General features: G+C 55.4%; 2 protein-coding genes across 10 annotated transcripts; one reads left to right on the top strand and one right to left on the bottom strand.

Moving 5' to 3' along the window:
* The first annotated feature begins 1,529 nt into the window (after window positions 1-1,529).
* On the top strand, window positions 1,530-10,519 carry UBA7 (ubiquitin like modifier activating enzyme 7). 6 transcript variants are annotated; one of them, XM_037529311.2, is made up of 24 exons: window positions 1,530-1,725; window positions 1,809-1,977; window positions 2,119-2,253; window positions 2,362-2,468; window positions 2,793-2,883; window positions 2,988-3,123; window positions 3,314-3,411; window positions 3,505-3,651; window positions 4,049-4,219; window positions 4,400-4,507; window positions 4,629-4,709; window positions 4,789-4,944; window positions 5,024-5,189; window positions 5,267-5,469; window positions 5,570-5,634; window positions 5,726-5,909; window positions 5,982-6,056; window positions 6,296-6,479; window positions 6,943-7,025; window positions 7,289-7,381; window positions 7,465-7,656; window positions 9,225-9,317; window positions 9,395-9,495; window positions 9,965-10,519. In XM_037529311.2, the coding sequence occupies exons 1-24, from the start codon at window positions 1,670-1,672 to the stop codon at window positions 10,092-10,094; spliced, it is 3,024 nt and encodes a 1,007-aa protein (XP_037385208.1). In that variant the 5' UTR covers window positions 1,530-1,669; the 3' UTR covers window positions 10,095-10,519. The 6 variants fall into 6 exon arrangements, with proteins under 6 accessions (XP_037385208.1, XP_037385202.1, XP_054549988.1 ...); XM_037529305.2 differs by having other exon boundaries at window positions 5,723-5,909; XM_054694013.1 differs by having other exon boundaries at window positions 3,314-3,651.
* On the bottom strand, window positions 7,850-12,126 carry INKA1 (inka box actin regulator 1). Of its 4 annotated transcripts, none has more exons than XM_037529323.2 (2): window positions 11,951-12,126; window positions 7,850-11,196 (listed from the first exon to the last, which is right to left on the bottom strand). In XM_037529323.2, the coding sequence occupies exons 1-2, from the start codon at window positions 11,999-12,001 to the stop codon at window positions 10,396-10,398; spliced, it is 852 nt and encodes a 283-aa protein (XP_037385220.1). In that variant the 5' UTR covers window positions 12,002-12,126; the 3' UTR covers window positions 7,850-10,395. The 4 variants fall into 4 exon arrangements, with proteins under 4 accessions (XP_037385220.1, XP_037385223.1, XP_037385230.1 ...); XM_037529326.2 differs by having other exon boundaries at window positions 7,850-11,585; window positions 11,920-11,992; XM_037529333.2 differs by having other exon boundaries at window positions 11,920-11,992.
* Window positions 12,127-13,800: the final 1,674 nt, after the last annotated feature.

The following is a 13,800-nucleotide window of genomic DNA, read 5'->3' as shown; positions in this document are numbered from 1 at the left end:
GCTCTCTCTGGTGAATTCTCTCACCCTCCTGCGCCTCTGACCTGTACCCCAGTTCTTGTATAAATAAATAAATCTTTAAAAAAGAAAAAAAAGTGATTATAAAAGAAGTTGTCATAATATCCAAAAGGTGGAAATAACCCAAATATCCATCAACATGTAACTGGATAAACAAAATGCTATGCATACAATGGGATACTATTCAGCCACAAAAAGAAATGAAGTGCTGATGCATGCTAAATTTGAATGAACTTCCAAAATGATGCTAAGTGAAAGAAAGCAGATATCAAAGATATCACATTTTATATGATTCTTCCTATATGAAATATCCAGGATAACGAAATCCCTAAAGATAACATACAAGTATTTGCCAGGGGGCCGGGGTGCAGGGTAGGTAGTGAATATAATGTGGTCAGGGTGTTCAGTGGCAGAAGCAAAAGTTTTGAAGTTAGAGAAGGTTGGTGGCTGCACAACATTGTGAAACACTAAATACCACTGAATTGTGCACTTTAGGATGGTTATTTTAATGTTACGTGAATTTTACCTCAATTTAAAAACAAATTATGATAGTATCTGGTTTTGCCATTGTGGAGTTTTGTGTTCCATTCTCCAGAGAACTGTTTTCAAGTTCCTAAGAAGGCATCCACAAGTGAAGGGTACACAGGACCTCTCTACTATTTTTGCAACTTCCTTTGACTCTAAAATTATTTTGAAATCAAAGTTTAAATGAAAAATAAGGACACATGTGATCATACCTCCCATTCTCAGGTCTGGCACTCAGAAACTGACTATCCATTTTGAGTCCTGGGATTCATCCTTGGCAAGAGACCCTGACTGGTCACCTAGTGCTGCTGTCTGTCTGGCAGCCCTGGGCACAGGGGATGATCCTTATTTTCTGAGGAGATGGCTGAGGACCGGGGAGTTACTTTCAAAGATGTTAGGCTTCACCCCATGTGGTTTGGGTCATGATGGGTGGGACAATGTCACCTCATAGGCTCCCACAGTCTCTGGGCTGGGACAAGCTCTGCCCTGCAAGGGTCTCTAAGCCTGTCTATATTGGACAGCAGGCCCAGTGAGTTCTCAGGACTGTGGTGTCCCACCAGCCGACCGTGCTCAGGAAGCCTATTCAGGCAGGACAGCTGAGGGGGACGGGACTAAGGATTGGAACATCTAAAGATGTCACAAGAGACCAACCCTCATGGGGTGCTACTCCTGTCCTCAAGAGAGGTGCGCCCTCCACAGCTTGGGTGTATCTTCTCTGTGCCCAGGGGCTGCCAGAACTCTCCTCGTTGCAGGGCTAGGCTGCCCAGGGGTGGAGGCAGGGTCAGAAACGGGCTTGGTCTAGTTTTGTTTTTTTTTTTTTTTTTTTGGTGGGACCCTCGCCAGGCGGCTGGGGAATGAACCGGTGCTGCAGAGGCTGCAGGCAGCCTCACAGCCCAGTCCTCAACCGCTTCGCCACCAGGGGAGGACCCGGGCTTGGTCTAGTTTAACTTTCACTTTTGTTTTCCCTGAAATGACGGAGGAACCAGGAAGAAACTCTGACCAATAGCATCTTTCACTCTCTGAGTCTGTTTGCATTTGTCACAGCTGGGTGCCAGTCTCTCATGGCACTGCCTCCTACACAGCAATCCCATCTCAATGCTACAGCCTGTTGTCCAACCTAAGTCTCAGGATGGATGATCAGAAGACTTCCAAGTTGCTGGATGAGGAGCGATACTCCCGGCAGCTGTGAGACCTAAAGTGGTAAGGGGGTGGGGTGGCCTTCTGGCCTCACATCTGCAATTGCCCACCCTTTAACTTCCTTTCCACAGGTATGTGCTGGGCTTGCCGGCTATGCAGATGATTCAGAAAGCCAAGGTCCTGCTCTCAGGTCTTCAGGGCCTAGGGGCTGAGGTGGCCAAGAACCTGGTCCTAATGGGTGTGGGCAGCCTCACCCTTCATGATCCCCACCCTACCTGCTGGGCTGACCTGGCCGCCCAGGTGAGGGTCTTGGTGGCTGGGGATCCCCAAACCACAGTGCAGGTAGAACCCAAGAGAAATTTTGCTCAAGCCAGATGGGCTCTCTCTCTCTCTCTCTCTCTCTCTCTCTCTCTCTCTCTCTCTCTCTCTCTCTCTCTCTAGTTTTTCCTCTCAGAGAAGGACTTGGAAAAGAACAGGGCTGAAGCATCTCGAGGACCTGTAGCTAAGCTCAATGAAGCTGTTCAGGTCTGCGTCCACAAAGGTGACATCACTGAGGACCTGCTACAAAACTTCCAGGTGCCTCCCAGCCCTACTCTCTGGGCCAATCTCATCCCTCCTTGGCTCTTAAAAGTATGGGCTGAGCAGTAAGTAGTTCTGGCCCTGCTGATCATGATGTCCACCCAGGTGGTAGTGCTGACTGCCTCAAAGCTGGAGGAGCAGCTGAAGGTGGGCACCTTCTGCCACAACCATGGAATCTGCTTTCTGGTAGCTGACACCCGGGGCCTTGTGGGGTGCGTGAGACTCCCTGCCTACCTGCCACTTATAGATAGCAATTGGTCCCCAGCTCTCAGCTTGCTTCGGTGCTGCTCTACCCAGCCCCAGACCTGCCCCAGAATCCACTCCTAATTCTGGTCCCAGTCCTACCCCTCTGCTTCCTCTACCCTGGTCTCCAAACCTTCTCTAGCAACTCCCTCACACCTCAGCTTCCAAACCTTTCCCAGCATTCCTTTTCTCATTCTGGCCCTCGAGGCTTGACCTGATGTCCTCCACCCTTCACTACAACACAAGGTGGCTAACCATCAAGCCACCTCAATGACCCATACTCCCCACCACAGGCAGTTGTTCTGTGACTTTGGTGAGCACTTCATAGTACAGGACCCTACAGAGGCAGATTGCCTGACAGCCGCTATCAAACACATCTCCCAGGTGGGTGCTAAAGTGTGGGCACTCACCTGCTGACCATGGAGGGGCTGCCTGAGCCTGTGGAAGGCAGGGACAGGCACCTCTCAAACATGCCACCTCTTATCCAGGGCTCCCCTGGGATTGTCACTCTGAGGACAGAGGCTGATGCCCACCGCTTCCAAGATGGGGATTTGGTGACTTTCTCAGGCATTGAAGGCATGGTGGAGCTCAACGGCTGTGCTCCCCACTCTATCCGTGTGCAGGGTAAGCCAACCCACTCCTACTCCAGACTTAGTGTCCAAGCCCTGGAGGACATAACCTGGTCCTAGCGGCTCGGTTTTCCTCCATCTTCCTTCGGGTAGAGCAAGATCAAGGACACAGACACAAATCAGGATGGTGTGTAAGGAAGTACTCAGGTTCAGGGGTTAAAGTGACGAGGCTGGATCTCTCTCAGGAGACAGGACCTTGGAGATTGGGGACACAACATCTTTCTCTTGTTACCTGCGTGGTGGGGTTGTCACTGAGGTCAAGAGACCTGAGATCGTGAGCCATGTGAGTGCAACTGTATTGGAAATGGGGGAGTGTGGGTACCTCAAGGCCACAGTGTTTAGACCTGACCCTGGAGCAAGTGCCTCCACCCTGCAGAAGCCTCTGGATACAGCACTGCTCCAGCCCCGGGTGGTAGCCCAGAGTCCCCAGAAAGTTCACCGCGCTCACTGCCTGCACAAAGCCTTCCAAGCACTGCACAAGTTCCAGCACCTCAAGGGCCGCTTGCCCCAGCCCTGGGATCCTGTGAGTGACCCCATCGCCTCTCTTCTTGCCTGTACTTGGGTCTTACCTGCCAGGAGGCAAATCATCTCAGATCCAGTTTGAATCCCAGATGCAGTTTCCCCACACGTGAAAAAATGATGATAATATCTCCAGATAGGAGGCTGGGTGCACAAAGCCAGGGGACTCTTGCTACCTTCTAACCCCTCAGATCTAGGCCTGAAGCTGCACCCTGGTCGGTGAAGCCTCCAGGGCTATTGTTTGAGTGTCTGGCTCTCAGCATCCTCTGGTGATACTCTCTACAGTCTAGCAATATGTTTCTGCTCCCTCTGTGGGATGGGGTGGATGGCTCCCTAAAAGATTTGAGTGGGGGATGGAGCTTAAGCTGGGGCTGCTGTGCCCACAGAGTTCTACCCCGCAGGGTGATGCAGAGGTGGTGGTGAACCTGGCCAAGGCCCTGGAACCACTGAAGGGGACAAGGGGCGAGCCATTGGATGAGGCACTGGTGCGGACAGTCGCCCTGAGTAGTTGTGGTCATTTGAGTCCGATGGCAGCCATACTGGGTGCAGTAACTGCCCAAGAAGTGTTGAAGGTAGGTATGGTCACAGCAAGGTCAGGTCGGGAAGGTTACAGAGGTCAGTATGGGTGCCAGAGTGTGCCCAACACCAGACAGCAGCCCTGGAGTTTCCACCAATATGGGTGCAGTCCCCAGCCAGTGGCTAAGGGAATTAGGAGGTGACAGTTGTCCCCTGACTGAAATGCTGGCTTCTAGGCAATCTCCAAGAAGTTCAAGCCCCTGGACCAGTGGCTGTACTTTGATGCCCTAGATTGCCTTCCAGAAGATGGGAAGTCCCTTCCCAATCCTGAGGACTGTGCACCGGTGAGAACCTGGGGTCATCATGCCATTGGGAAACCAAAAGAACAGTCCCAAGATCCTGTGTAAGGGGGAGATGCTGTGCACAGGCCAGTGGCCATCACTGCCCTTTTTCTATGTCCCCCAGAGAGGCTACCGCTATGATGGGCAAATCGCAGTATTTGGGGCTCATTTTCAGGAGAAGCTGCGCGACCAGCACTACCTCCTGGTGAGTTGTGGGGTGAGGTTGTGAGTTTTTGTTGGAGGGCCATTTCAGGCCCTCTGGATAAGGCTGTTCCTGCTGGCAGGTTGGTGCTGGTGCAATTGGCTGCGAGCTGCTCAAAGGGTTTGCCCTCACTGGCCTGGGGGCCGGGGGCAGCGGGGGCGTGACTGTTGCTGACATGGACTACATAGAGCGCTCCAACCTCAGCCGTCAGTTCCTCTTCAGATCCCAAGACATTGGGGTGAGTGCTGGTCCCTCCCACACCCATGTCCTGGATTGTCCTCCCCTCCCTACCCAATCTCTCCCTACTCTTTTCTTAGAAGCCCAAGGCCACAGTGGCTGCAGAGGCTGCACAATGCCTGAATTCAGACTTGAAGGTGACCCCGTTCACCTTCCCACTGGATCCCACTACAGAGCACATCTTTGGGGACAAATTCTTCTCTGAGGTGCATGGTGTGGCTGCTGCTCTAGATAGTTTCGAGGCCCGTGAGTACTCAACCTTGGACTTAGCCCCTTGTCCAAGGCTGAGCCAGCCCCACTCCTGACCCTCTGCCCCCCGTCAGGGCACTATGTAGCTGCTCGCTGCACCTACTATCTGAAGCCACTGCTGGAGGCGGGCACACAGGGCACCTTAGGCAGCGCTTCAGTATTCATACCACACGTGACTAAGACCTATGAAGCCCCTGCCTCTACAGCTTCTGAGGATGACCCCTATCCTCTCTGCACTATACGGCTCTTCCCCAGCACAGTCGAGCACACCTTGCAGGTAGGGAGCACCCTAAAGACCCCTACCCGACTTGGCTTAGCCTTCAATTGCAAGCCTGTTCCTCACCTGACACCTCATTGTTCCTAACCCCCCCCCACAGTGGGCTCGGGATCAGTTTGAAGGACTCTTCTATCACTCTGCCGAGTCCATCAACAGGTACCAATGGTAAGGCCACCAATAGGGCTGCATGGGAATCCAGGGCCCTAGCACCAGAATCTTCAGGATTTTAATTTCAAACTTCCTTCTCTCTCAGCAGGGAACTCTCCTCTCTGTCAGACACAGATGGGACACAGAGGCTGACCCTGCTGCAGGCGGTACTGGGTGAACTGAAAAAGCGTCCACAAACCTGGGAAGACTGTGTGGAGTGGGCCTTTGGCCACTGGCAGCTATGCTTCCATCATCACATCAGGCAATTGCTGAAGCACTTCCCACCTGATGAAGTGGGTTACTAGGGGTGAGGAGGCTGAGGGTTCAGGGGACCAGACTGAGCCCAACAGCCTCCATTTCACTAGGTGCTTAAGGATGGAACTTCCTTCTGGTCGGGTCCCAAACAGTGTCCCCAGCCCTTGGAATTTGATCCCAACCAAGTGAGTGAGGTCCATTGGGAGCCCTGAGATGGGAATGTGGCCCCTTAGAGCAGAAGTGGGCACTTCTGTCTTCTGCAAATGCTGAGAAGCAGTCATGTCTGTGCACATGTGGGGGTCTACATGTGAGGCAGAGGCAAGCACAAAAACAGATTTACAAATGGCAGAGACCTCCCTACCCCATGCACTCGTACATGCTCACTCATACCCATGCAGCTACTGCATCCTTGGTCTGACTGCAGGACATGCACCTCCTCTACGTGCTGGCGGCTGCCAACCTCTACGCCCAAATGCATGGGCTGCCTGGCTCACAAGACCAGAATGAACTCAGGGAACGGCTGAGGTTGCAGTCACTGTCTGGCCTCCAACACCAGGCTGTCTCCTTCACGAGTGACCTGGAGCTAGCTCAGGATTCCACAGAGTTTGGTGAGGCCCCTAGATCCCCCTCCCCCAAGTAGCCACTCACCTGTCTTCTATCTGCTACAGAAGTAAGATGGGGCCTGTGGGCCCTGCAGCCAATTCACTACCTCTCATACCCTCCGATATTTTTCTCGGGCTTGGGCCCTTCCTTTGACCCCTCAGTATGCCCTCTCCTTGCCTAGCCCCTATCCCGTTCCTTTGGCAGATCCTCATCAAAAAATACCCCACTAACCATTGGGTCCTAGAGAGCACCAAGCTATGGCCCTCAGGTGGGGACAGAGGCACACAGGCAGGCCCACACACATGGGTGAGGGCTAGAGCTGCTGGGAAGGAGACTGAGTATCGATCAAAGGGTCTCCATTAGAGTGGTAAATGACAGATTTAGTGGAGACTAAGAATAGGCACCAGGCTCCAGGAAGTGTAGGCGATGGGGGCCTACAGCTCCCCTACCACCCCCTTCCCCTGACAGGTCCTGAGAAATTGAACAAATTGCATGAAGCCCTGGAAGTGTGGAGGAAGCATCCTCCCCTGAATCCCCTGATGTTTCAGAAGGTAGGAGCTCAAGTCAGAGTGAAGGGTTGACTGGGGAGGTTGTTGGGGAAGGCCAAGAACTAAGAAGGTAGCTTGGAGCCCCTTGGCCTGAGTTCTCCTAGTAGGACTTGGGAAGTGACTCATCTTCCCTGAGCCTCAGCCTCAGATAAGTAGGGAGATGTGAGTATCGACTTTATCTAATTGTGTGAAGACATGTGCAATGGCACACGATCAACCTGGTGCACTGGGGCACTGTTAGCATTACTGGCACTTGGGCCTCACAGGACGATGACAGCAACTTCCATATGGACTTTGTGGCAGCAGCGGCTTATCTGCGTGCTCAGAACTATGGGATCCCACCAGCCAACCGTGCTCAGGTAACCCTGACCCTCAGGGTTTAGGCCTGGAGATGGGGATCAAATCCTAGCCCTATTCCTTGGGTCTTTCCTGTTCTTGGCAGAGCAAGCGAATCGTGGGCCAGATTATTCCAGCCATTGCCACCACTACAGCAGCTGTGGCAGGCCTGCTGGGCCTGGAGCTGTACAAGGTGGTGGATGGGCCAAGGCCCCTTGGTGCATTTCGCCACAGCTATCTGAAACTGGCTGAAAACATATTTAGCCGCTGGGTACCTTGTGCTCCAGACAGCCATAAGGTGAGTCCTTGATACTCCACCTATACCAGACCTGGGTTTTACCTACACCTTCCCAGACAAGCAGACAGCTCCTACTCTGGGGGAGTCCTTAAGACTCCCTCCAGCCCCCTTCCTGCTACAAAGCCAGGCTGGGACCTGTCAGACACAGGAAGCAGCCGTCAGCCACCCCCACCCCCAACCCCCGCCCCTCTGCTGCCTGGGGTCTGGGGGAGCTGCAGCTTTAACTCATTAGTGGAGCCAGACATTTCCCACAGCCCCCTCCTCCCAATAGTGACCCTGAGGGGGAGGTGCTAGGGAGGGGGGACTAAGGCCTTAGCCCCAAACAGATCCTAACCTCTGCTTGCATGGCTTGGGGATCCTGGTCCACCCTCTCCAAGCTGAATTAAAGGGCACTGAGCAGACCACCAGGGGTGTGGAGTCTGAAGCCCTGTGGATAGGTGCACATGCGTGTCACAGGTGTAAGGGCACTGAGCTCTGGGATCCCTGGCTCAGCGGTGTGTGGGCATGGAGGGGGTAAGCTCACACATCTGTGTGCCAGATGGGAGTGCATGCTTCTCCTTCCATGTGGGTTTGCATGGATATGGATGTAAGGACACATGCCAGTGTTCCTGGGTTTGTGTGCATGTGTGTTTCCTCAAGTGCAGGGTAGTGGATGGATGTCCCTGGCTGTGTGCCCAGGTTCTGTAACAGTTGGCATTTCCTTGGGGCTCAGGAGAGGGACAGAGAGAGTGCCCTCACCAGGGGAAGAAGAGAGAGGTCATGGGCCAGCATTGGGCTTTTGGTGATCAGCTCTGGGGTCCCTCAGGGCACAACACACAGAGTCCCTTTGTGAGGGGCCCAGCCCCTAGCTAGCACACAAGCTGCCTTTGTCCATGGTGGAGGGGGAGGGGAAGGGTCCCCCATCTCACCTCTCTCGCCTCATCATCTCAGCTTGATTGTGTTTTTATGGGGCAGTATCTTGGCTTCTGGCTGCCTGCCACCCTTCTCCCTTCCGCTCCAAGCATCAGAATCCCAAGACAATTGAAATAGGGAAGAAAAGGGGGACAGGTACAAGAGGTCTCTGTGGATGTGTCCCTGTTGAAATCTCTGGGCCAGTTGGGCCCTGATGGTCACTATACCTCATGCCCCTGTGTGCCCATGAGTAGTCCAAGATCCTGGCAGCACAGGATGAGGGGACGGGATGTACCCCACAACCATCAGTCTTGCATTTGAGGAACAAGCAGATTTATCAGAGACTGCAGCGCCCTGCTCTAGCTTCCTCAGGAAGCACCACCCCCTCTATGCACACACACACACACACACACACACAGCTAGCCTGTGTGATGGATAGCCTGTTTCCCTGTGCGGGGGCCCCATAGCCTCATTTCCTGTGCTGGCCCCAGCATGGGCGCGAGGGTGCTGAGACTCTGGGCCCAGAGCCCACCTTCTACCCCCACCCCCTGGCTTCTGCTTCCTGCCCGGAGTCCAGCTCCTCCCCTAGAAAAGTGGCCATCAATTGCTAGTAACTGGGGGAGGGGGAGGGTATGCTCGTGAGAAGTTTCTCGATCTTCCTCTTTACTTCCTCCCAGTTTCATGACCTGAGGTGGACCTGTTGGGACCATCTGAAGGTGCCTGCTGGGCAGCCTGAAAGGACCTTGGAGTCATTGCTGGCCTATCTCCAGGTGTGCCCCATTCCTACCCTACCTCCAAGCCTGGCCCAGCCTGGCCCAGCTGACACCTGACCTGTCTGTCTCTCTAGGAACAACACAAGCTGAAGGTGAGGATGCTGCTGTACGGCCAGACCATGCTCTATTCAGCAAGGTGGTCACCCGAAAAACAGGCCAAGCATCTGCCCCTCAGGTGAGTCTACACCTGGGTATAGTCAGGTCTCTTTGTATCCTGGAAATTAGAGGTGGGAGACATGCAGACTTTCCTCACCTCAGCCCCATTTCGGCCCCCTCACACCTTCCTGAAGTTTTCTTTTGCCAAATGGAGCCAGCAAATGGACTGTGGGTGGGGCAAGGGCTGAGAGCCTGAGGAGGGGCCTCCAGAAGTTGCTGCTTGGCCAGCCCCACCAGCTCCTCCACACCCCGCTTAGCCCCCCTTTCACAGCCTCTCCCTGGGGACTCGCAGTTTCCTGCCTCCTGGCCTCCCAGTCAGCAGCTCCTAAAATAGTTTCAGATGTTTCCTGTCTTGAGCTGCTCCTGCTCCTGGCTTGGGCTCCTTATAGCCAATCGGCACCCTCTAGTCCAGGCCGAGTAACTCTCTGTCTGCCACTGCTAACCTACCTCATCTCCCTCAACTTATCCCCTCCCCCCCATGCCACCAGGGTGACAGAACTGGTGCAGCAGGAGACAGGCCAGGAGCCCGAGTCCGGGCAGCGGATGCTGAAACTGGAGTTCAGTTGTGAGGGTGAGGAAGAGGACACTACCTTCCCACCCCTGCATTATGAACTGTGACAAGGCAGCAACCCACCACCCAGCCCTATCAAGTCCTGCATCCTGAGGCCATGGCAGGCGCTCAATAAATGCTCACTGAAGCAAAGTATAAGTAGAGAGGATGGGTGATGAAACATGGGGTAATAAAGTACATGGGTTGTGACATGGGCCTGAGGGACCCCTACAGGCAGGGAAAAGGCTCTTTAGATTTGCCTGCCTGGTTTGTGCCTTGCATGAGCTGGGCTGCCTCCTGGAGCTTCAGGGATATGGAACCAGGAAAGTCCAGAGAAAGGCCTTTATTGTCCCAGGCTGGAGGGCAGGGTCAGAGGTAGCTGACAACATCATTGCAGATGATGGGTTGGCGACTGCGGCAGCTCATGAGAGCTGCAAAGCGTGAGACGTCTGCAGGTAGTTCGGGTTCTGGGCGAGGTGGGCATGACAGTCGCTTTCCTGCCATGGCTGCCCGCCGTGCCCTGGCCAGCTGGCGCCGCAGCTGCTCAGAGAGGCCATGCAGGAACTGAGGGGGCCGAGCACGGACACGGGGCCCACCCCCATTGTCCCCCTCACCACCTGCCTCAGGCAGCTCCATCCAGTTGTGTACCAAGTCAGCAAAGCAATTGTCCCCCAGCACCAGGGGCTGGCGACTGCGACCTCTGCTCAGCAGGGCTGCTGTCCAGTCCTCAGCTTCCAGCCCCCGCCAGTGCTCTAGGCAGGCATCTGGGGTGGACTTGGGCCGTGGTCGGTGGGCAGGTGGTGCACTGGTCACAGAGGCCCCACTGGGCAGGGGGATGCCACTGGCCGAGAGGTGCTGTCTATGGGGATGCCGCACTGGGGGTGCTGGTTGTTGGGGTGTGGGAAGCTCTTCCTCTCTCCATGTGCTGCCTGACACCTCCGAGAAGCCAGAGTCCCAGTCCAGGGCATGTTCTCTGGATTTCTCCAAGGCCACACTCCTGTCTCTTGTTACCACAGCTTCTTCCTCTTCCTCCACACAGCAGACGGAGTCCTCTTCCAAGGCATCTGAAGCCCTAAGCCGGTGGTGGCTGAGCCGCACAGTTGGGCCGGATTTGGGGGGTGGTGGTAGAGGGCCAGGCATCGGGGGCGAGCCTGTGTCCCGGCCACACAGCTGTAGAAGAAGAGAGGGCAAAAGTCCGAGGGGCAGTGCTTGTCACTCCTGCTGCCCGGACAGCCCAATTCCAGAACAGAAGGCCTAAGAGGTCTGGATATGCCTGCAGACCTGGGCAGCAAGGCCTGGAGTGGGCACAGAGCCTGCATGGGGGCGCTGGCACACGAAGCTCGTGTGGCTCACATCAGCCGACCTGGTGGCAGTCCGGCAGGCTGCAGCACGCAGAGCTGGGCAAGTCCGCACCCGCCACCAGGGCGGGAGGCAGGGTTGCGGGCCTGCATGGGGAAGTAGTCTTACTCAGGGCTGAGGGTGGAGGTGGAGGGGGGGATCCTGTGCTTCTCGGGGAATTCAGCTCCCAAAGCCCACATTGTCTTGCAGAGGGCAGAGTACTAGATGAAGGGGAGAGGAAGATGGTACAGACCACCCTAGGGTAGGGGAAATCCTTAGCAGCACCAACATCTCTTTAGTCCCTGGTCACCTCCTGTTCCACCCCAAAAGAAATTTCTCCCCCCTAACTTCCCCTGCAGCCCCAATAGCAAGGCCAGCTGGGCGGCTGTTACTTGATGCCCAACTCAGCTCCCAACCGTCCGAAACCCGACTCGGGCCATCTGGGCCATCTGCGCCACCCCACCCCCATCCGCCTTAGATGGGCGCTTGGACGAGATCCCCAACCGTGTGTCTTTAGGGCCGAACAGCAGGGCACCCGAGCACCCCCATACACACCTTCACAAGTCACCCCGCTCCCAAGCCTCACCAGTTCCCAGCGAAGCTGGCCCAGGAAGCTGTCAAGCCGAGCGCTGTGCATGCCCCTGCCGAAGCCCCGCCAGGCCTGCCAGGTCCTCCTCAAACTTCAGAGGGAGCGGCGCCGAGAGGGCCCGGCGGGCCGGCCAGCGGCGCCCTCGCCCTCCAGCCAACTCCACAGCTCCTCGCTCTCCGTAGCTCCCACCGCCGCCCCAACATCTGGCAGGCGCGCCCCGCCCCTGAAGCAGCAACCAATGGGGCCTAGGCGGAGCTAAAGTGGGCCCGCCCCTCGGGCCGGCCGGGTGCGGGCGCTGGACGCCCACTCCCCACGACGCGCCGGCCCTGGACGGCCCGCACTGTATCAGAAAGGTGGGCGAGGCCGGGTCCCGGACTCCCCGACTCCCTGGGAAGTTAAGCTGACTGGGTGCGCCGCGCGACCCCAGACAAGCCGCTTCCCCCTCGGCTTCCCCAATTTTCCACGGGTACATTTGCCGCCCCTCCAGCGCCAGCCGCGTTAGTGCGCGGGAGAGCGCCCCCAGTCGTCGGACCGAGTCATGCTGTGGCCCATTTGGGGCCCGACCCTCTAGATCCGCTTCTGGAGCCGGCCTCCACAATCCCTGGAAGTAAAGGGAGGGGCTCGGCCTTCTGAGGACTCCGGGGGCGCTGGACGTCGCGGCAGCACCGGGGAGGGCCCTCGTTTGCCTTTGGGCCGAGCGAGGCTGGGCCGCCCTCTAGTGGGTTGCTGGAGGCAGCTGCTACCCCGCGACGACCCGGGATCCCCTCTGCTCTGGCACCACGTGCAGACTCCGAGTGAGTGAAGGAGGTTAGGGCGGCGCTCTCCCGCCAGAAAGTTCAGAGCCTGTTCCCCAAGGCCGCTCCACGACGGGAAGCTAGGTTCAAGGATACGGTTCTAACTAGAGACAAAGTCAGTGACTGAAAAATACCTGGATTAGGGAATAAAGGCGACAGACTAGCTTGGGAGAGGGGCGCCTCAGAGGAGGGGGCATTCTGTGTAAGATCAGGATGAGCCATCATGGGAGATGCAGAGGTGCATTCCAGGTGGAGGGCGCAGCCGGTTAAAAGCCTCAGGGGAGAGGAACTGAGGGGGGTTTAGCATCAAGAAGATCGAGGTATCTATGATGGTGATAGTTGAGGGAGCAGCCAGGCTCTTAGCATACTTAGAAAGGAATATGGGGTTTTGTTCTTACTCAGTGGGGAACAATGAGGGGTTTTTGAGCAGGGAATGATCTGGGCTGGTTCCTGTTTAGATAATCCCAGATGCTTTGGGAGAAACACTCTAGTCAGAGTGAAGGCTCCTGCCTTAGCAATGGAGGGATGAGCCTGGACCTGCATGGGTCAGATGCATGGAGGGGTATGTTTTGGAGCTAACATCAAGTTTTACTGATGCATGAATATGGGTAGGAAAAGAGGAACAACAAGCACAGTACCTAGATTTCTAACATGAGTGACTGGTCAGGTGGAATTGCCGTGAATTGATACAAGAAAGACTGAAGAGCGGGTTCAGGTAGGAAAATAAAATGGCCATTTGTTGACATATGATCCTTGAGATTAACTATCCAAGAGGAGATTCGAGATCAGCTGCTCTGAGCTTGGGAGACAGATCAGCACTGAAATGTTGAATCTGCGAGGCAAAGCAAGTGGGAGGTAGGATGAGAGCGGTGAGTTTAGACAGAGGCAGGCAACAGTCAAGACTGAGGCCTAGAATACTCCACCTGGTGGTTGGAGTGGAAATAGAGTGGTTGCAGGGAAGATGAAACTGAATCAGCAAATGAAGCTAAGCAAGAGCAGCCAGGGAAGTTAGAGAAACCTGAGAGAGTATGGGCACTTAGGAGCCCAGGGGAG

The sequence above is a fragment of the Talpa occidentalis genome, unplaced genomic scaffold, assembly GCF_014898055.3.
Source record: "Talpa occidentalis isolate TD23 unplaced genomic scaffold, MPIMG_talOcc4v2.1 talOcc4.10, whole genome shotgun sequence".
NCBI classification, from domain to species: domain Eukaryota; kingdom Metazoa; phylum Chordata; class Mammalia; order Eulipotyphla; family Talpidae; genus Talpa; species Talpa occidentalis.
The sequence above is the reverse complement of the archived record's forward strand: the minus strand, read 5'-3'. Positions and strand labels throughout refer to the sequence as shown.

Excerpts from the sequence above, each read along its gene's own strand:
- UBA7 (XM_054694007.1), top strand. The coding sequence starts at position 1,670 with ATGGATGATCAGAAGACTTCCAAGTTGCTGGATGAGGAGCGATACTCC. Across the intron at positions 5,635-5,722 it reads TCCATCAACAGGTACCAATG|CAGGGAACTCTCCTCTCTGT; the intron begins GTAAGGCCACCA and ends CTTCTCTCTCAG. Across the intron at positions 6,057-6,295 it reads TGGAATTTGATCCCAACCAA|GACATGCACCTCCTCTACGT; the intron begins GTGAGTGAGGTC and ends GTCTGACTGCAG.
- INKA1 (XM_037529323.2), bottom strand. The coding sequence starts at position 12,001 with ATGCACAGCGCTCGGCTTGACAGCTTCCTGGGCCAGCTTCGCTGGGAA. Across the intron at positions 11,197-11,950 it reads GCCAGCTTCGCTGGGAACTG|CTGTGTGGCCGGGACACAGG; the intron begins GTGAGGCTTGGG and ends CTTCTTCTACAG.